Source organism: Leuciscus leuciscus (genome assembly GCF_965113295.1).
Source record: "Leuciscus leuciscus genome assembly, chromosome: 16".
Classification (NCBI taxonomy): Eukaryota; Metazoa; Chordata; class Actinopteri; order Cypriniformes; family Leuciscidae; genus Leuciscus; species Leuciscus leuciscus.
Genome location: NC_138740.1, coordinates 13,390,086 through 13,413,169, shown reverse-complemented (window position 1 = coordinate 13,413,169; position 23,084 = coordinate 13,390,086). Strand labels below are relative to the sequence as shown.

Here is a 23,084-nt window from a genome sequence, read left to right as displayed (position 1 = left end):
ACAAGCATACCGTTTTGAATCGAGCTAAGGCAAGAAGATAGTTTTGAACACCGGCTGGTTATGTACTTGCTCAAAAATTTATTTGGGATAATTTTTAACCCCAAAAAGCTACGGACTGCAGCTTTAAATTACAACAAACTGAATGAAAATCTAATACTTTTTATTTACTTCAAAATATTAAAATTTTGCTTCTCAAGTAAATATATTGTGTTTCAAAGATGCTTGAATATGGAAAACAATACGAAAATACTGGTCCAAAAAATACTTTCTGGAGTGTAAATTACGGGATCAATGGCAAGAGTTGAGCTTTCATCAGCCTCTCAAATGTCATTGCATTCGCTGGCCTGCGATCTTTTCACTAGTCGCTCTGAAAGGACCATCTGTGTGGACAGTGCAGCCGTGACTGTCCAGATGTCCACTAGTGAGTGGGCTGATACCACATCAGCAGGGGTCATTTCCACTTCATCAATGAAACACACAAAGGAAACGTCACTGGGAAACAAAGAGGTGGAACTGGCAGATGCAGCAGTGAGTAAGAGAACAGGAACAACAAAGAACGATCCAGAATAGCCTGATGCTTCAGTCAACCCACTCACTCTTCTACCATCCCAACTCGAACTACATAAATCCAGCTCTGAGCACATCTGTCTACTAACTACATTAACGTTTTACAATCACCTCAGTGAAAAAGGGAACAATACCCACAGGAGGTTTGATTAAGTCACACATCATAAAACTGTTAGATTGGCTGGCTACTACAGCCGTGTTGCTTTGGTGTAGCATGGCCAACAAATTAAGGGCCTCGTAAAATCCGACCGTGAAAATTTCAATGAATGATTGAGCAAATTGTTCAGCTTTTTGTACAACACAAATAGCTCTAGAAGTGGCAGCTCTTTGAGTGCTGGAGGTCTGTTTTTTTTTACTTACAGTTATTGACTGAATCATATCTACCCCCTTGTGACCATGATAATATGATTAAAATTCAGACACAAAAAACGTGATTCATCTCAATACACAAGACCGTGGGTGGCAGGATAAGGTTTCAGTTTCTCACCAAATTTGGTCCTTCCCTTAGAAGATGTTAGGAAATAGCCAATACAAATCCTATAGGGGTTAGTTTAGGGTTAGTTTGATGAAAATGCTGTCATTAATTACTCACCCTCATATCGTTCCAAACCCGTAAGACTTTCGTTCATCTTTGAAACACAAATGAAGATCTTTTTGATGAAATCTGAGAGCTTTCTGTCCCTCCATTGACTACCACTTTGACACTTCAAAAAGTTCATGAAGAGATCGTAAAACTAATCCATATGAGTGGTTTAGTCCAAATTTTCTGAAGAGACTTATATGATGAACAGATTTAATTTTGGGCTTTTATTTATGAGAAAAAGAAAGTATATTTTAGTTAACTATAAATGCTTGTCAGTACATTCAGCAACACACTAACCATATTTCAAAGACAACAGAAGTAATTATGAAATTACATATACGTACTAAATATGTACTAAAGTCCTACTTAAGTGGGTAAACAAAATACAAAATTCACAGAAATTCAGCTAATAGCATTTAATATAAATTTAAACTACGATAAATTAAGTCATTACAATTAACATGAAATCAAGTGACTAAAAACATTGCATTCAGATCGCACTTAAGTATATTTTTTAAAGTATATTGTTTTCACACTTAGTACTCTTTTACTTCACAAGGGATACTGTAGACATACTGTAATATCAACAATTAAAAGCATAACAGAGCCTATTCAGTAAGTTGGTCATCCTGATGTGAACAATGTGACAATGTGAACTTTTCAGAGGTTAGCCAATCAAAAAAGAGCTAATTTACCTTGAAAAAATCTTAAAGGTACAGTGCCAATACAGAAAATTCTGATTGTTTCGAGAGCAAGACATCTTTATAAGATTAAGTGGTTTTCAAGAAAAAATTTAAAGTTACAAAAGTGAAACTCAAAATGGAGGAAGATCTATGGTAGACACTGCAATAAATAATAATAGTATATCCACTGGCCCTCTATGGATTTCACCAGCGTCAGCAATTGAAACTGCACAGCTCAAATGGAAAACAAACACAATTTGTACCACCATTTCACACTGAATATTGACTAGCCATCTGTCAGTGGAAGAAAACAACATGTTGAAGCCACAGATGACTTGGCTTGTGGTTACAGCCCATGTGTACTACCCAGCTATTAGGAAAAACAGGATGCAATGCATATGGATTACATTGGTGAAAACAGTCCTTCATCTGAATATATAAGGGATCAGTCTTAGTAAAGTGCCAAGGATGGTCCTTCCTCAGGGAGGAGATGCTAGTATTTGAGTCAGCAGACTGCTTCTACTAGGACTTGACACAGATTTGTTTCTTGGTCACCAGCACACTATAAGCCTAGCAGTGGGAGTTTTGTCCCAAAAATTGCCACCGTGTGCTTCCTAAGGACCTCTTGCTAATTCTGGAAGCATGCAATGCAGAGCTTTGAAATGGATTAAGAGAGTGTTTTGCTAAGATTAGAGCACTGTAAGAATATATCATCGGGTGCACTAAGAAAGTCAAGACTGAAGTTGATGCTAAACCACAGCGTCACTGAGATTTTTGCCAACTATAATATTATAATTTTTTGTTACTCTGCACTACTCTTAAATGGCTGTTAAAGAAATGACAACTAAAATGACAATCCTGTAGTCATTTTCTCATCTTCATGTTGTTCCGAACTTGCATGACTTCCTTTACTCTGTGGAACACACAAAAAATATTGGTTACACTTTATTATAAGGTGTCAGTGTTCTAGTGTAATTATGCATTTAAAGGGATACTCCACTTTAAAATTAAAATTCTATCATCATATACTCACCCTCATGTTGTTTCAATCCTTTATGAATTTCTTTCTTCTGATGAACAGAAAGGAAGATATTTAGAAGAATATCAGTAACCAGACAGTTTCTGGTCTCATTGACTTCCATAGTATATATTTTTTCCTACTATGGAAGTCAATGAGACCAGAAACTGTCTGGTTACTGACATTCTTCTAAATATCTTCCTTTCTGTTCAGCAGAAGAAAGAAATTCATAAAGGACTGAAACAACATGAGGGTGAGTATATGATGACAGAATTTTCATTTTAAAGTGGAGTATCCCTTTAAGTACTGAGTATTAATAATTCATTAACTACATGTACTTACTATAGGGTTAGGATTAGGGTTTGGTTTATGGTTAGTTGCATGTAATTATGCATAATTTATAGTTATTACTACAGCAACTACATGTAACGTGTAACAAGGACATTGTCATTATTTTGTACAAACAATGAAAGTCAATGTGGCCCAAAAAGATGTTTATTTCCGCCAAAAAATAACTTTTGAGTTCCATAGAAAAAAGAAAGCTATTAAGGTTTGGTGCTCCTTGTGAAAAAAGGTACATAATAATATAATATAATAAGAGTGAACTGAATATGTTTTCGGACACTTAAGTGCATGTTGATTGTAATTAAGTAAATGTGATCAGAAAATTCTTCTGGCAATTGGATTATCATGATGACTCAAAACTTTTGTTTGTCACAGAGCTTATTTTCAGCAAAAATCCAAAAGCCTATGGAAAAATCCTATTGAAGTACACTACAAGTGCACATTCAATACAATTAAGTGCACTTCTTTTTTCACAGAGAATGACATGAGGGGGAGTAAATGATGACAAAACCTCTTTGTTTTTATGTGTGAAGTTTCCCTTTTTATATAATATGACATTTTGTTCAAACTGTACTTTCATCCCTCACATAACATGTAGCTTCACATAACATATAGCATCTAAACTGACTAAGGTCTGTTGCATTGCCGTGTCATGTGCTTACATAACCCTTGGAAAACTCTCTGACCATTAACCACAAGGAAAACAAACATGACATTGAGATACACCGAGGTTAGGGTGAATTATGCAAGTATATTAGATATAGCCTGTGACAACTGAAAGTCAGATTAGCAATGACACTGCCTTCGAGTCGAGTGGTGGTAAGGGTAATCTGTGAGTGACATTTCTTCCCGACTCCTGTCCCGAATGACAGGACCATGTATACATGGTATACATAAACAAAAAAAGCATAGCTGTGAGCAAGTGCTGGGCCTGGAAAAGCACAGAAAAAGAGTGAAAATGAAAATAAAAGTGTCATGTGTGAATGGAAACAGAAAGAGAGACAGACAGAGATGGTAAATAAGAGAGAGAGAAACAGGTGGGAAAACAGGACATACTCTCTGTACGTCTGCCAACCACGACTATTCATCAAGGCTTTGTGGAAAACCCCTTTTGCTTACAGTACGTGTGCTGCCCTAAAATTGAATTCAAAATCCTCAGAGCTTCAGATCAAGATAATTTGTCTATTTTGCAGATCTGATGATTTGTACTTGATATTTAATTTGATCCAAGAAGGGTGGAACTGTATCATAATACTAGATACACAGTAGTGTCTGGTGTTGGCAAGGATTTCTACTGTTATTGTTCAGGGTTTCTTAGGATTCTTCTAAAAATAACTGATAGTTATTGCAAAGAAGGGAAAATCTTTTTTCCGTTTGATTTGGTTTGAGTCCAGAAGTTTTGGTTTCAATCTCAATCAAAGATGTTGATGCATCACTATGAAATACCCTAAGAAAAGCCCCTGTTGAGCACAATCATTAACCCTGATTTTAGCTCAACTGCAGTACCATGATGTTCATGTGTTTCTGGGGCACTGAAATCTCAGAAATATGTCGCCAGTGCCGTCAGTAGAAGTTGGAGAGATTCACACTCCATTCTGTCCAACACTGCGCTGTGATCACACGCCAGCGCCGATGCCATTCTTGTGAAACTGCCTCCATCATCAGGGGCAAATCCTGTTATCCACGCAAAACACCCACAGAAGCTTCCAGACCGTTAACAAGGGGAAATGGATCTGGATGGACTTGACAACTAATCTCAGGGCCTGTAGGTCCAAAAACTGGGTTAAAATGAAACATCCTTACATTTCAGGACTGGATTATTTGTGAGGTTTCTCATCACAAGTAGGATTTGTTATGGGAACCACACATGGGTTTGGGTACGTCAATCAGCAATTTGCTTCGGTTCTTTGTTGGTTGTGTCTCTAAATGACTTTGACTTCCGAGGGGGAAAAAACATGGACAAAAACACGCAACAAAAATATCACCAGATTAGATTAAATATGGGTTTGATGTCGGGCTGTGAGATTCAAGGAGGCCATTAGAACCTGGACAAAACCAGTCAAGAAAAACTGTTTTAAAGTACAGGACATGTCCGGGTCAATCCTTGGTTATTTTTATCATTAGGTACACTTTAATCTCGAAGGGTGATCAGAGATTGGATCCTGATTTAAAAAAAAGTGCAGCATCCCTCTTACGTTTTCAATTACAGTCCCAGTCGTTTCATGGCTAAATTTAGCGGGGACAGTTATCTAGACTCCTGTAGCCGCATCAATCACGGATCTTCGCTCTCGGAATGAAGGCAAGATATCCACTGTGGCGTTTTTATTCTTGGACAAGGAAAGGCATCGACATTGGCAGACATTTTCTTGTTCAAACAATTCCTAAAAAAAAACAGCTGGCTTTGGTATAGGGATTGAAAAACGTGAACAAAAGAATTAGTAATTTATCTATTGAGCCTTATGAAAAGGAACGAGGAAGTCCTGACTTACATAACCTCAGGCTGACTCAATGTGTCACCAAAAGGAAGGTTAGCACTCTAATTTATGAAAAACCTGTCTCATTCTGTTATCCCATTGAAAACTGACACAAAGTACCTATCTATTTTGTGCAGATCTAACTCTGGCTCAGTTTCTGGCTCTGCCGGACAGAGGCTCATCATCAAAAAAATTTCCCTCTGAAGAAGAAAGATTTTAAAGCTGTTGATAACCAATATTCAGAAACTTTTGACCTTTTTATGACAAGGAAATGTTAGTTCAGGTTGTAAAATGACATGTGGTGCTGGGAACTTTTTTCCCAATAAATAATAAAGATGTGTACACTCACATGTATTCATGGTGTAAAGAACCACAAGAAGTTTCTTACACCACACGAAAAAATTTGTTATTTAATTTAAACATTTCTTGAAAATGATATATAAAAAGAATTCAAAACCATATGAAACCAACTTGGTACATACAAACATTTTTGAAAGATGTTTCCTTTTCCTTATTATGGACAGAATGAATTGTCAATATTCCTTACTCTTATGCTGAGTCAGAGAATACTGCAAATTCATTTGATTTAAATGGGCATGGTTCGTCACAAGTATGTACAGAAAACCAGCAAGGGTTTGCAAAAGTGAAACCCTGTTATATGCAATGTCAACTGTCAAATTTGGCTACAACCTTGGAAAAAAACACATTTGTGTACATTTATGGCTGTGGTCAACATCTGATATGTTCTTGGCCATTTCTAACACAAGTCCAATTGGCATTCTTTGCCACAAACCAATTTGTAACATGACCAAGAAGGGAGACAGGAAACGGCAAACATAGGTGGAATGTACCGGGCTCCTTTCCGACTGATTGATGCCTGCAGGGTATTAAAATTCCACTGCGGCAATCCGGTTGCCCCCACCAGAGCAGAAAAGAGATCCCTTGCCAGGAATGACGTGGCCTGGTGCAGTTTCATCTCCCAGCTAAAGGCCTTTAGTATTGCCACCAAAAGTCAGTGCAAAAGGATCAGCCATTGACTGGACACTGGGTGGGTGATCCGATGGGGTTTAAGTTGTACCCAGTACAAGAGACAGAACAAACAGAGATGAATTAGGCATGGGAGATTTGGATATACTGTCTGGGTGTAGTCGGTTTTTATATCCGGCCAGAAAGAACAGATCAGAGCGGTGTCTCTGGCCTGGCATTAAACCGGTACCCATCAATCCCCCCATGCCCCTCCGCTTAAGCAGTGTGCTTACCTCAGCAAAACGCTAAGGTCTACTATCATTCTTATATCCACACATCATACTCTCTCAGTCTTTCTCCTCCTAAATCTTCCTCTTAGCTTCCTAATCTCTTAGCTTGACATCCATTTTTTCAAACCTCCAAATTTCTCAAATGTAAAATGCCTTCATAATCAGCAGGAAGGACAACATCCACAGGAACAGAAACACAAAGACAATCAATCTCCAGCTGCAGAAACACTATTGCTTCTGAGACACTGCTTTAAAGAATCAATTGTGTGTATTTTATTGATGCAGCCTGCACCATAACTGCCGATCTGCTGTCTCACTTAGCTGTAAATAACCGAAGAATGCTGGGACTATGATAATGATGACACTAAAACAATATAACTAGCAACTTTCAGCCATATATAGGCTTTTCTATGAGTTTACACTACCGTACAAAAGTTTGGGGTAAGTACTTTTTTTTTTTTTTTCAGCAGGGAAACATTAAATTGAACAAAAGTAACAGTAAAGACATTTATAATGTTACAAGATTTCTATTTCAATTCATCAAATTGAGCAGCACAACCATTTTCAAAATTGATAATAATAAGACATGTTTCAAATCATCATATCCGAATGATTTCTCAAGAATCATGTGACACTGAGGACTGGAGTATTGATGCTGAAAATTTTAGCTTTGCCATCATAGGAATAAATTACATATTATAATGTATTAAACGAGGAAACAGTTGTTTAAAATTTTTATAATATTTCACAATTTTACAGTATTTTTGATTCAATAAATGAGCATAAGATACTTCTTTCAAAAACATTACCAAATCTTACCGACCACGGCATTGAACAGTGTGTATTACGTATATTTAAATGCTATTTATTTGGTCTAGGGCTCAATTTAGAGTGTAATTAATTATATATATCACACAACGCAATAAAAACAACAACTCAATCATACCAATATTTGGTATTCTTTTAACATAATACATGTTCATGTATTTTCAGTGCTATCTCGCAACCATCTACAAATTCATCACAATCTCAAACTTTCTCGATAAATAAACTTTTATTTGAGATTTATTATACTTTATGCAACACTTAAAGTTCTCAAATCTGATTGGCTGAGAGCCTTTTCCAACCAATATCCATCCAATATTACACTAATATCACACGGAAAGCATTTCACAATTTCTACTGGATCTATACTGCAGAATTTCGTACAAATATGCTATTTTCAGACAAGAATGTAGTTGTTTAGACCTCAAATATGCGATTTATATATAAACATAGAACCTATTTGACGATTTGTTTAGACGTTTTCGGAGATGTGAGCTCCAGGCCGTCAGCGGCCGTCATGTACCCGCAGAGAACAGCTTCATCTCGGCCAGTCTTTCGGGAATTTGCCACTGGCTCATATGTAGATAGTAGTTAACAAGGTATAATTCATTTTGAGTATATCAAACGGTACATCTTAGGTCTTGTTAATCTATTACTTGTTCAAGAGAAAATCGATTTGGCTAAGGCAAAGGTAAGTTTCATAGCTTTATTTTTTCATTTAACCTAAATCCTATACTAACAAGAGCGCTGCTTTTGTACTTTTGATTGATTGTTTTGCTTATGTGCATTTGAATACTCATTCATGCATATTCATGACTCTGTGACATTTAACTTCTGATCGGCTCAAGTAGGTTGCAGCTCACTTGATCAATAGCTTCAGCTGAGGCTTTCTGAGTGCAATTCAGCATTTGTCCAGCCGCTCTGTGGGTGTGGGGAAATAAATCTGGCCCCAATTCCCTAATCCCCTGTCACAGAATATCTCCTATTCCTCTCAAATTTAAAATCAAAGAGACCAAAACTAGTAGTACAAATCATTTGAGGTACAGCCATGTGGTTAAACGATCCTGGAATTAAAAAAATATATTAAAAACCCTGCCTGATCTGAACCCATTTCATTATAATTTGGGTGAAATGACATAAAAATGGTTCTCACTAGCATCTAAATGTTAATAAGGACTAGGCTAATTCCCCCGGAAGCTCCAAAGAACCTGACCTAAATGGTAAAATTACTCATATGCATTTTGTGTGTTTTTCTTTAAACTGTGTCATTCCTGCATATGTGGGGACTTGTGTAAATCTGTGTCCTTAATTCTCTGGGATTGATACAGATTACAGTGTTGAGGGATTTGGACTTCATTCAATGGCAGGTACAGAGCCTGTCGGAGCCAACAGGTAGTGTGAGTGTCCAAAACCGACCAACTGACTGCCATTGGTCTAAATATACTGATGTACTGATTCCAATGTTATGGTTGTTATCTTGTCCCTGCAGGCTGGGAGCCGGTCTGGCCGCCTGCTTGTTTGAATACCCAGCCGGCCTGCCAAAACGTGCCCTTTAGACAAATTGTGCCCTCCCGACATGGTGAGCAAGTCCAAGACCTTGATTTACTGAGTTAAATCATCAAGAGATAGAGACTGGAGCCATATGACTTTGAACAATGTTAATGGCTCCCTTGTGAAAAAGAAGTGTGCATAATTGTATGGAATGTGCACTAGTTTACTTCAAATTATAAAAGCATATTACAGTGTTTCCCACAGGATTTTGTAAATGTGTGGTGGGGGGACCTCGGTCCCACCAGGGGTTCATGGGGCATGCCCCCCGGGAGAAAATTTTGTAAATTTTTAAGTTAAATTCATCAATCTGGTGCACTTTGAGAGTTCAGAATGAAGAGCTCCAACCCATATTCAGTGTGCAAATTGAACTGTGTACAGACTTGTACCTGAAATTTAAAGGGGACTTAAACTTCTTTTTAGTTGTGATATAAATGTCTCAGTCTACATTACACTACATATTGCTACTACTACTACTACTAATAAGAAAAAACAATAATATAATATTATTCCTATGACAGTAATAACCATGTATTGTAAAACAAATGCATTGAAAAATAAATGAAACTTTCATAATTAGTTTTGGCCTAATTTCCATACATGCAAGAGATAAACCTGTGACGGAAACAGCAGTCGAGCTTTTATTTTGGCGGAAAACAAGTTTACAAATGCGTCTCATTACAAATCCAGTGAAATGCTGTAATCATCAACTATGCAAATGTGAAAATAATGTGTAACTGTGTTCCCAAATGCCCACTAAACTCAGCACATGAACAGATAGAGTTCACTGCATTCATCCACTTTGAACTGAGACGCGAAGCTGATCACATGCTGATCGGGTGAGCGAAGAGACCAGAAATGGAAATAACTTATATGTTATTATGAGAAATTTAAATATATTTTCCAGCCAAGACAGTCTATGAAATGGAAGCACTAAAATCTATTTGTGACGGTCAATGTTGATATTGTGGAAGGCCGCCACAAATAAATCAATGTATGGGATACGCTGATTAAACAATTTACAGATCAAATGTATATTAACCCTGATTAAAAAACGTACAGATAATATAATATAAATGAAAAAGGCCACTTAAGTGTATTTAAAGATATTATACTTTAATGACTGTGTTTCTTAACACATTTGAGTACACTTTTATATACATTTTAAATCATTATAACCTTTAGTCACACTTTAAAGTACACTTATTTTGATGTTGACTAACATACTAAAGCACATGTAAAGTAGTTTGATATTTAAATTTTTACTAAATTGCAACTTCATCATAATGTGTAACTGCAAATATAATAAACTCATGACAAAAGTTTCAAAAGAAATTACTATATTACTAATAAACTAGTTTATCATAAATGCTTGTCATTACATTCGGCAGAAGGTTTTAACCATATTTCAAAGACAGTAGAAGTAATTATGCAATTATATATAAAGATGTGCATCCTACTTAAATGGGTATAATTGCATGTAATTTAATTTAATATAAATTTTAACTATAATACATTTTCATTTAATTGTACATAACATGCAATTAAGCGTCTGAAAACAACATTCAGTTTGCACTAAAGTATATTCATTTAAAGTATATTATTTCTATAATAAGTACTCTTTTTAAAAGTAAGCTAAAGTGTTTTTCTTTTTCACAAGGGTATCCATGTACCCAAACCTTAAGCTAAGCTAACTGCAAGGACACCATCAAGCTGAAAATAAAAATCAGCCGTCCAACATTTAAAGAGGAAGTGTGAATTTTTTTCATATGATAAAATATTTTCTCATAACTTAATATGCTGAGAAAACTATACATAATGCATTGGTAGGTTGATTTGAACAAAAAGTGTAAACACTGTGGCACTATCAAAACATTGCATCCTGACCGGCCAGACAAAGCAACTTTGGCTGAACCAATGCTGTAAGCTTTTGAAAGGATCTGTTTGTCTGAACGTGCTTGAGAAATCTGCATTAAAATACTTATTATTATAGGTTAATTGTTTTCACTTTAGCTGGCTAAACAAAAAACAAGAAATATGCAAAAAGCCATTTTGAAAGTATTTTGTATATTTCAAAATGTTGTATGACTACATGAGTTTTTTAGCACACATTTCTAGTGAAATTTTGGCAACTGAAAATGTTCGGCCAAAAACGAAAAGCAATTTGTCTGAAATAGTTTTGAAGGGCCAAAATCATCGACTAAAACAGTTGGTGGCTCTCTGATGATGCTTTTTGGCTGTGCTAGAGTCAATTTCATGCACATAACATGGATAAGCTACAACAGTTGAAAATATCCGTGTTGTGGACGCACAAAAATAAGGCAATATGTTTAAAAATATCAACCATTAGTTGCAACTTGCAATATCTACATTTTTAATTTACCTGTGAATCTAAAAATTCTGTTCTGTCAATTATACTGATTGACTTCATCACTCAGTTTCTTCTCCACCAATAAGCTGGTGGTTGGCATTCTGGCGCAATATGGCTGCCGTCGCATCATCCTTTGGTGGTCGTTGAGGAGATTGAAATGTATTAAATGCTATATAAATGTAACGAATTATAATTAATTAATTAAATGATCCAAATTTAATTACTGAAACTTTATTTCCGGTTTCAGTGTTTCGGTAAAAAAATTATTTTGGTGCATAACTACACATTTCAACCATTTTCCTGGCTGATATGAAAATTCACAGTTGTGTGCAGACACAAACCATCAGACTATCAACAAACTATCAATGAGGAAATCTCACTTTAGCAGACTTACAACCACTGGCCACTGTGGTTAGCTGTGGTCATTCAGAGTACATCTTCCTCTTCCTTAAATCCCCCTAAATCAGCTGACAGGCAAGCAAACTTCTCTTGTTGCAGGATTCAAAATTAATCTTAGCGAATGTTATTGTGGATGAGAGCGAGGCTAAGCACACAGCCAGATGGTCTTCACAGGGGCACTCAGTGCTCACTGCGACGCCAACCTCCACTCGCGACCGCACAAAACTAACTCGACAGTGCACTGAGCTCTTCACATCAACATATCAGACTCCACTTTAAATTAGAAATCTGTGCATGTGTAAATAGCAACATGTCTCATTCGCTAACTGTGCATACACATGTGTTTTTGTGTGTCAAACGCGAGTACAAATATTTTCACGCAGAAATCATGATTCACCAATCACTTCTAAATTTTAGGATAAGAGACTGAGCCACTGCCAGTGACTTTAGAAACATGAAATGTATGAAGACATAATGTTTATTTATAGATAAAGTGACCCTAAGTGATAATGAGTCACCGTTTTCACAGATTCACGTTTTTGAAGTTTACATAGAGATGATAACAGTATCGTTTTCAAAAACTTGCACTTTGAACTCTATTTCAAAGTTTGCATTCTCAAGCCACCAAAACGCTGTTGTCGTGTAAATGAACGGCCAACACGCATTCAAATTTTTCTATTTTCAGTTGAAAATGGTGTTGTGTAAGCGGCCCCTAAGTTAATAACTAATGATTTATTCAACAGAAATGAATCAATCAAAAACTTACTTAAACTGGACAATGAATTGTCCATTACTCTGTTCCATTATTTTCCTATTATCACAGTAAAGCTGCTTTGAAACAATCTGTAATCTAAAAGTGCTATATAAATGAAGGAGATTTGACTTGACCAAATAATTGTCTCTCATTTGCACTATGAACGCCATCGGAAACGTATTCAAAGATAAAAGGCTCTTCGTGATGGCATTCAGATTCAAACCTCACCTCTCCTTCCCTGTCTCAGATAGTTCTGAGCTTTCAACTGACACCCACACTAAGCAAATCATTTCCCATAAATCCCCGAGCCTCATCCACTAGCATAAGCCTAGTCCCTGTCAGAGACATAAATATACATTTTCAAAAAGGATTAGAGCACATTTTTCAGCACATATTTCAACTGTTATAACTGTCGGCTTAAAATAAGATATTCCAGAATAGAATCCAGGGAGGAAAACTGAAAATGTCTCTGAAAATAAAATCAAAGACAATAAATACACTCAAAATATTTTTTCATATCTTCGTCGCTGATGATCTGTGACAATTGAGTTTACGATTTCTGAAATAAAGAAATTCATGCTGGTGCTCTACATGGAACATGTTGTGTTTGTTCATTGCAAAGTACTAAAACTCAAATTCAAATTCAGACCACAAAAGTTCTCCCTCAATCGGAATCTAATTCCCAGAAACGTCACAGCCATTTGACATATTCAGTGAGGAAAGATGATCTTAAAGCTTTAACTGGTGCAGATGGTTATTGAGACTCCCCATTGAGAGCCTGTAGTGAGATAAATGACCTTGAATGAAGAATAACTCTAAAAATAGACCCAATCTCAGTAATGCAATGATGTCCACTTATAGGTGCAACAAGTAAACCTATAGAACCAATTTAGTAATGTAGCATGCTTTCTTGACAATTTACAACAACAGTTATTATAAAGCATAAGACAAGTCCTTTAAATGATTTTTTAATGGAAAAACAGTGACGCACAAGGTTTCTATTTTTATCAGAGAGTTTAATTATGTAGAGTTCAAACACTAATCAACACCTTCAAGAGATTCAGTCAGTAGGTGATCATGCATATCCAGCCAGTCATTATTGCAAAATATGTGAAACAGGGGAATAAAAAATAAATAACTATATGAAAATGAAGTATAGTTCTGACTTAAAATGATTTAACTGTAAAGTATAAGAAGTTGGCGTAGAATGATACAAGATTGACATAAAACTAGCATTAGCAGCTATGTATGAAAAGTAATTGCTGACGCAATATTAAATTATACAATAGGGGCTATTATACAAACATATTTTACCTCAGAATTCTTTGATTGACCAATCAGAACAATGTTTTCCAGAGAGCAACGTAAAAAAGAAAAATGCCCACCTTTGTTCATGTCAGCGAGGAACTGAGCTGAGTACTTAGCTCAGTGCTAAGTGTGCTTTTCAATGCTATCACTGGGAGAATACTTTCATAGAGTAAAAAAAAAGATGAACTTTTCAATTGACCAAACTTAGGTGACCCAAAAACAGCTAAATCGGCTCTTCAGTTATATAATCTAAGCAAATTGTGCCCATGTCCGTTTGAATGGAGACAATGTTTTTTTTTTAATACCACTTTAAAGCACCCTAGACAATCTTATGCTATTTCGCTACTCTGCTTCTAAGAAGTGCTGCCAATAAAGCACTTAAATTGTCCTGAATAGAAGGCGGTTTTAAATCTTGCAAGTTAATTCCCAACACTTGTTCATGTTTGACTGTTTAATATGAGAATGGCCTCAAAAATCTGTACATTCACTCAGACCTACTTAGGGAAGTAAACTACTTTGGAAAATTGTTTTAACAGGGCTGAGGGAAATGTTTGAACAATAAGTTACTTATTTCCACGATCCATGTCCTGTCAACTGGTTTAGTTGAATAATTAAAGATTAAACAGAGTGAACTATCACAAATATTCACTGCCCTTAGTGACCACTACATTTTGGTCTTCTGTTCACAGCTAAAATAAGACCAACTAACAAAACTGAAATGAATGGACAGACCAATGCCAAAAGACAAAGAGCTTTTTGATTTGGGGAAGTCAGTAGCTGTTACCAGAGGGAAACTGGGAAACTTATTTTAGCAGAAGAGTTTCCTGATGGGAAGTTCCATCAGGTCAAAACCCAGTGGGGATCTCGCTATCTGAAAGCTCATTTTTGTCTAATGAAATTTTGGATGAATCTTCAAACAAATCTTTGTTAATGTCACCTCACTATGCAATGAAACTGCTTTTTGGAGCTTGCATGTTACGTTGAACCTCTTCGGCAAATGTATCACCAGCAGATATTTAATAGTTTAGTTTATCTGTGCATCCAAAACACATTAGCAGAGCTGTTATCATCCAACTGTGATCTCATGGCTCTGTCTATCGTTCTGTCCAGATGTAAAAGTGCCATGTCATCATAATCATCCTTATCACTGTTACCAGTTTCTCAATGATGTAGTTAATCCAGTGCGAGAAGGAACTGCCAGATGTTCAGCTCCACAAGCAAATCCATCTAAAATGAATCGGTCACCTCGTCTTAGGCCTTTCATAAACACTGTCTGAACAAAATTTGGTGATCTTTCCAGGAAACAAAAAAAGATTTTCCCCTTATGGAAATTTATGGCCATTAATGTCTTTCAGTGCAGAAGTTAAAACTCCTGAGAAACAATATCTGAGAAAGTTTCATATGACCACATGACATTTTCTTTGTTCCACATTCTTGTGTGCAAGCAAAATGTGTCCGTGCATGATTTTAATTTTGCCAAAACAATCATAAGAGTTGCCAAACGTTCTCACCTCTATAGTCACCGCTTGTCGCAGTTCTGACACAACTTGTCGACACCACAAATTAGTAAATCAACAGTTCACCACCATTAAAGAATCATTAGCTGAAAGCACAGTCAAACCACAACCAACGCAGCAAAAGATTTTTCGGTCTTGTTTCATTTCCAGTAGAGTTTAAATATGGAATCACATTTGCTGAGGTTAAGAAAACAATCTCCCACAAAAGAGTTCTCATTCCTTCTCAAAATATTCTGCTGCAAAATAACAGTCTGCAACTTCATAATAACTGCAGTAATCAGAGTTGCAACAAACAACTATTTTGATAATCAATAGATCAGCAATTAATGTACAGTCTCTACTGTATGTATATATATTGTAAATGCAAAATAAAATATGTAAATGTTATACATTGGGTGCAAAAACATTTTCCCCATCAATTAATCAATATAATTGATGGGAAAAACTTTTGGCACCCAATGTATACATATATATGCATTTATGTATATGCATTTACATGATAACTGATTATATTGACAAAAAAAAAAAGAGTTGTTTTCAAAATGAAAAATCAACAAACAAAAAAAGCTGTTCTTACCAGCTATCTATGAAAATCGGAAAATGCTAAACTTTGAACTTTGAGAATGTTGTGGCCTGGATCTTATCAGAGCTGGGATGTGGACATGTTTGCACTCCTGTAATGTCAAGGGTCGAGAGCCAGGCAAGGAGCCGCCTTTGTTATTAATATATGCCACTCACAAGGCGAGTAGAAGGGAAAATACACAGCCATGATCTGAATCAGCTGCCTTTCACAGACAGCCTTGAGTCCATGAAGAGAGAAGCCAAAGTATCATCTACCTACACAGCGCACCACTATGTCTGGAAAGTGATAACACTGCATGTCCTCTCTTCAATTATACTGCAGTCAGACTGCATTTCTTTCAGTATGCATCACAACTGAACTGTTACAGAGTACCGCCACATTTAAGATCAGTTTTAGTTGGAAATACCAACTGGAAATTGTTATCACATTAATGTGACTTACTCGACGCAAAAACCTCATAACAGATGCTTTGAAATACGCAAACTCATTTTATGCATCGTTGCATTCCAAACTTTGTCATATTCAGCATTGCCACAAGGGGCGCTGTAGTGCTTATTAGCATAAATGTCTTATTTTGCATTTAAACTACTGTTATGACAGAAGTTCAATTCGTTTAAGTTAATTGAGTCAAATATTTACTTAAATAAAGATGTTTGTCACTAATGTTTCGACACATTTCCCGAAATTAGTGTTTTTTCTTAGTTTTATTGTGAAATTAAGTTCAATTTAAGGTTGTCAGCCTAATTTACATGCTTTTATGCAAAACAATATAAATGTAACATTGAGATAAATGTTCTGAGTTTGGAATTAAATAATAGTATCTTCACTGTTCAACAGTTAATTCAACAGTGTGGTCATCTACTTTAAGCCGGGCGCACACTGTGCGATTTATTATCGTCCTTTACGATTGTTCTTTGTCAGACAGTACGAACATGATCATCGCCGTAAGCCATGTCACACAGATCTCAGTTGTCACTGATGTCAGACTGTACGAGAGTAAAGACGCGTTAAAAATGGACGCACGCAAGAAAACTTGTCCGGAGTTTTACATCATCGATCAATGACACGTTCGTTCACAGTGAGCTGCATTATACGCGGGATTGAAATGGTGGCTACAAAGAAATCTCTAAGGTAAATTTTGGTCATGGCTTATCTTGAAAAATGAAGACAATTTGACGGTCGTTGTAGGAGAAGTCACACTGCAGGACTGTGAGTCAAATCTTTTGACACTGCTAGAATTTCGTCGGAGGTAAAATTTTATCGCAATGGTCATTAATCGGCTGTCGGTGAACATGTCGAACTAACAATCAAGACTTCAGATTTTAGCCAAGGATCAGAGGAATCTTTTAGGATTTGCAAAATTTGTCTCAGACGGCCAAATCGTGGCCAAAATCGTACAGTATGCACCCACTACTTGCAACTACTTTGCAACTACATGTCAACTAACTCTCATTAGAGTATTAAGCCGCGTTTCCACCGTAGGAACTTTCCCCAGGAACTAGGAACTTTGGGCTGGTACTCGATGTGTTTACACCGCAGGAACCAGGGTCTAAATGAAGTTCCGGGTAAATATTTCCCCCTCCGATAGTCCCTGCTCATGAGGTAGTACTTTTTCAAAGTTCAGGAACTTTCAGGGGTGGGACTTGTGCGCTGCACAAGCTGATTGGTTGTGTTCACGCCGTATTTTGGTTGGATGACTCCACGCAGCATTTATTTATTTTTAACCTCCCTTTTTAAAAAATCTATTGCCGTTCGTGTCGTGGCTTCATGCAGTAAGAGTTGTCTGTCTGCAAATATGGAATTTAATAAAAAAAACTGGTGGACTGGCAACGAGTTTCAGGCTTTATTAAGGGTATTTGTGGAAGAGGAAACTTTCTGCGCGTTCGTCCCAGCCATCTCACGGTCAATGTCCGCAATAGCTGATAACATACAAATTTTATATCTAACGTTAGCATTACGAGCTTTCTGAACACGCTTTAGTATCAGTGCTCGTCTATTTTGTTTTGTTAATTACCTCGTTAGTAAACCAATACATAACTGCAGCACAGTTTGAATCTCCTCCATACTTATTATAAATGTGGCGCTCAAAACTGATTACTGTCCGTCGCAGACTGGGAGGAGCAGTTGCGCGCAGTTTACCTTCCCGGTACTTTAGACCGCGGTGTAAACGCAGAAAGCAACCGGTCTGGGGCAAAAAAAGTTCCTGGGACAAATTGTTCCGGGTAATTTCGGTGGAAACGCGGCTTTAGTAGGATGTAAGGTTAGGGTTAGGAACCTTTTCATAGTCCCTAGCCCAGACAGCAACATAGTGTTGGCCCAGATTCGGGCCACATCTGGTGCGCGTTGAATCCATCCTGTTTGGGAGAACTAATGGCAGAAGTACTTGTTTTTTGGCGTGTTCGCACCACAGGAACTAGGAACAATTTTAGTTCAAGGAACTCCTTTTGGGGGAACTAAATTAGCTCCTACTTCAGAGTAGGGTCTAAACCAGCACAATATGTACTATATGAAGTGTACGCTGATTGGCCGAACGCACGCGAAACACCAGCACAAACACATCAATTATAGTCTATATATTTATGCCAGAAAACTAACTCTACGAACATGGAAAACAGTGATAGACGGACCTCTCAACCTTTACGCTAAGGAGAAAATCCAATGCAACTTTGAAGGGACCAAGCGAAGCATGATTATGTATTTCTGCTCAGCTAGCAACACTAGGCATCAACCACGAGGCAAATGCTAATACCTTTGCATATACTGTTTACTTTCTTTGAACAAACGTTCTATCTAATAACATATTAGACAGGACTGTTTAACAGATCGTAAACTAATAAAGATGGAGAATGGGAGCGCTGGGTGCTTAGGCTCTGGCATTCTAAAATATATTTCCACTGTGCCGTCAAAATAAAGGTCACAACAACAAGCGCGGCTTGCATCACTTCAGAGTTCCTATTTGCGGTGTGAATGCAACCAGGAAAATGCCCCTAGGGGAACATTTAGTTCAACTTATAATCATGTGCAACTTTTTTTCTGGAAAATGCAGTACTTTAAATGTTGAGTAGCTTGTAGCTTGGCAGGCTACAGTTTTAATGTAGCTTCCCCAGCACTGGTTCAGCATGATAGATGACTTGATGACTATGATAGTGACCTGATGCAGAAGGAATGCAGGCATCAGACTGTGGGAATGTGGGAGATAAACTCCCTGCAGGTGAAGTTGAGATCTGGACTTCACACCACACTTTTAGGGAAATGGTAACATTTTACAGAGTCTGGTAGACCATGCGAAATATGAATCTCCAGTCCTCTGTGTGGTTTCCCCGACATTTCTTGGCAGCCGAACGCAAACAGAAGAGTTGTCTCTGGGGCTCTCACGTGCTTTCTTTGTGCTCAGAAGACCTAAACAAAAACCAAAAGGCTTGAGCTTAGCTGAAAGAGCAGACTTCTTCTGGCTGAAGAGGCAGTGGTTGTGTTTTGGTTGTGGCAAATGTTGCTGTTTGTTACATTTGAGAAGATGTACAAGTTGCAATGCACCAGTTTGACAAAAATAAAGGTTCCAAAATAAAGGTTTTCTCAACAATGCCATTGAAGAACCATTTTTGGTTCGCCAAAAAAAACTTTCAATGAACAGTTCTTAAAATAACAATTTTATCTCAGTGTGAAGAACATTTAAAAAATCTAAAAGAACCTTTTTCCACTATAAAGAACCTTTCAGCCGCTGGAAAGGTTCCATGGATGTTAAAGGTTCTTCATGAAACCATTGATCCCAATACAGAACCTTTATTTTTAAGAGTGTAGCACTTGAGTAGCTTTAACAGCAATTGTATATGCTAATAGTGTATTTCTTTGAGTCATTAATCTAGATCTGTTATGATCATAATATGTATCATGATGTATGATTATGTTTCCCACCAAATTCAAGTTGGGAATCTTTTCTTTTGCATGCTCTAGTTATATTACTGGAATTATATAAGCTACTGTATAATGGATGTTTGTGAAATTTAAACCGGAGTAACTTGCTTAAAAAGCCGTTGGTGAAATCTGCAAGAACTGTGTTCTTCCTGCATTTTCCTACTGCAGTGTTACACAAGACATCCTGTGCCATGATGCCCCGCAGTGCGATTGGGTCCCCACAAATCTCCAACAGCTCTGAGGTTAAAGGAAACCATGTATGCAGGTCCACCTCTGCTGCAATGGTTCACATGAAATATTGATTGAAACAAACTATTTATCATTTACAAAAGGTTTTCTCAAACAGGGGTTCGTGAGGGAAATGCAGGAGGTTAGTGAGTAAATGAAAAGCTATATATGAAATATATCTAATCAAAACATTGTATCAAATTGATGTATACAGTCTGTTGTGCTGCGTTTTTCAGAGTGAAGAGTGGCACTGCGTTCATTTCTGTGTGCAGCTTATAATGCAGTGTTTTCAAAGCAACTGAAGTTTGGGAACCCCTGATTTACAAAATCATGGACATATGCAAAACTGCAATGACCCAACAGGAGCTAAAGAATGGGATGGGGGATCAACCAAGACCAAAATTGGAAAATTTCTTCCAGAAGCCTAAGAAGCACTATAGACAGCTGATATAATATGTGACTGCTGACCAGAAGATACTCCACTAGTCTTGATCCTTCATCATCAGGTCTGAGGATCACATATCCATATGCTTTCTTCAGATCAGCAGCCCGAACATTCTTTGCAACAATTCTTTGATATTTGAGAGTACTCTGATATCCAACTCTCTATCCCAAATGGCTTGGCGTCACCTATCCTTGACAAACTTCAAAAGCTTTCTTTTCTAAACCCTACGGCACCCAACACATCAAAATCCTTTTAAAATAATTACGACAGCCTTTAGCCTATGAAAAACATCCTGGAACTCGCCCTCCAACCTTACACATGCACTCAGGACAATTTGATTTCCATGTCCGATGCGCCTCAATATGTTTAGAAGCTTTATCTACTCAGTTTTGAAGCCTACCCTGAGGTTCCTGGCAATGAATGGTGGTTAGTAAAATGCTGCTGACCCTCTGGGCTTGATCTCATCTTTTAAACACAGAGTTCACTTTGTGTTTAAGGTTTTCCAGACACAAAGGCTCCATAACGTGGTGTTGGTTGTATTGTAATGACACATGGATGAATACCAGGAAGAGGAATGTGAGTTAGCTCAATGATAATGTCAACTATGTGGGTACAGGAAAGAGGAGAGTAGTGTTTGCGTCTGGTATTGTCATGTGGTTTTACGCACGTAGAACAGGAGCATTGTTTGGACCAAGGTTTAAGGGTGAATATGGAGGAAGGCGGCTGTTTACAGAGGCTGAAAGTCTTTGTTCCCCTCAAGTCAATGTCACATAAAGTGGCAACTGTGGGACATCAGTTTATTCATATATAATCATATAATCAAGCAAATTACAGAGTGCCGATGCAGAAAACAAACATCTCAATGAAAATGAGAGAATATGAATCCTTCAGGGAAAAAGTGATTGATTTTATGTCCAGTTTATTTTGTGTGTGTGTGTGTGTGTGTGTGTGTGTGTGTGTGTGTACTGCATAGCCAATAAAAACTAAATAAAAACAAGATCCTACACTATTTACATAATAGCCAGGCTGTGGGTAGATTTTTATACTAACACTGTTAATTGGCCAAGCAGAGACTCAACTGGCCAATGCTGACTATCTCAAAAAGCTGAAATATCAGCCAAATCAATGGGCCTGACCAATATATTGGTTTATCCCTACTCATAACACGTCATCCAGTCAGGGTCCAAATTATGCTCCGTACAACTAAAGACATTTTCTCAAAATAATCCAAACCAAACTTTTGGCTGGGGTGCTAAACCAACAACGCATTAGGCTAATGATTCAGAACTAACAGTTTCGTTTCAACACAAAGAGATCAGATACACTGTCCTGTACAGGGTCCACAAACACGAGGGCCATACAAAAAAAACATATACGCAGTACAAAATGCTGAAATAGGCGAAAGTAGTTATTATAACAGAGGTAACGTTTCCGTCTGGTACAAAAGATAGAGATGAGAACACAATAAACGGCTGACAGGTTGACAGACAAGCCGTCGCCTCGCCCATCCCTGTCCTGCCATGCAAATGGAAAGGAGCTCCATTATTTCCACTGATATACTTCACTCAGTAGATAAATAATTAGGAAAGCTGCAAATGTTTGGGTTTTGGCATGATTATCTGGTCATGCTTTCTAACTGGCAAATCACAAGCGCTGTAGTGAAGACTCCCTTGAACTGAGCAAACAGTACAAAATCCCTTGCACAACTCTCTGGAGGTCAAAGCATGAACTGCAACCTAGTGTAAAATCCGAGTACACGCTAAAGATGCCAACAAATTAAAAATGTGTCATTTACACTAAAATGTATCAAAGTATGCACTATTAAAATGCAACTACCCCCCAAAAAACACCCCCCAAAGAATAATTAAGGGGTTTAAAAATCGATGTATCAAACAAAAGCCCCCAGAAATTGGAAACAAGAGATCCAGGATCCATCCCAGACGCATTAATCCACGCATCCCATTCTGTGCAACCCATCCGCATATAGTTAGAATGCCAGTTTAATTGTTTTAATTGCAATGCGGTAACAGCGTACTAAAAGAAAGGAGTCTTTTTAAGTCAGGTTTGATTTATCTTACCAGTCGGTTGCCGACGTCTCGTTGATAACGTCCTGGTAGGCTGTTAAGAGGGCCAGTCTGTTCTTGCTGAGATTCACAGCCATGTTTCTGCCACTGCAATCATCCAGCCCAGTGTAGCAGTGATGATGAGGAGCGCGAGAGTCACTGCGGACGGAGCGCGAGAGGAGAGGAGAGGAGGAGGAGGAGGAGG

The 23,084-nt window shown here is 37.4% G+C and overlaps 1 protein-coding gene across 6 annotated transcripts in view; it reads right to left on the bottom strand.

Moving 5' to 3' along the window:
• Positions 1-23,084, bottom strand: part of dbn1 (drebrin 1) — an 81,083-nt gene extending 57,999 nt beyond the window's left edge. Inside the window, exon 1 of one of the 6 annotated variants that reach the window (XM_082141304.1) lies at positions 22,895-23,084. In XM_082141304.1, coding sequence (XP_081997430.1) covers positions 22,895-22,977 — 83 coding nt within the window. In that variant the 5' untranslated portion in view covers positions 22,978-23,084. The remainder of the gene's footprint in view (positions 1-22,894) is intronic. The other 5 variants (XM_082141302.1, XM_082141305.1, XM_082141307.1 and 2 more) reach the window with 5 other exon arrangements.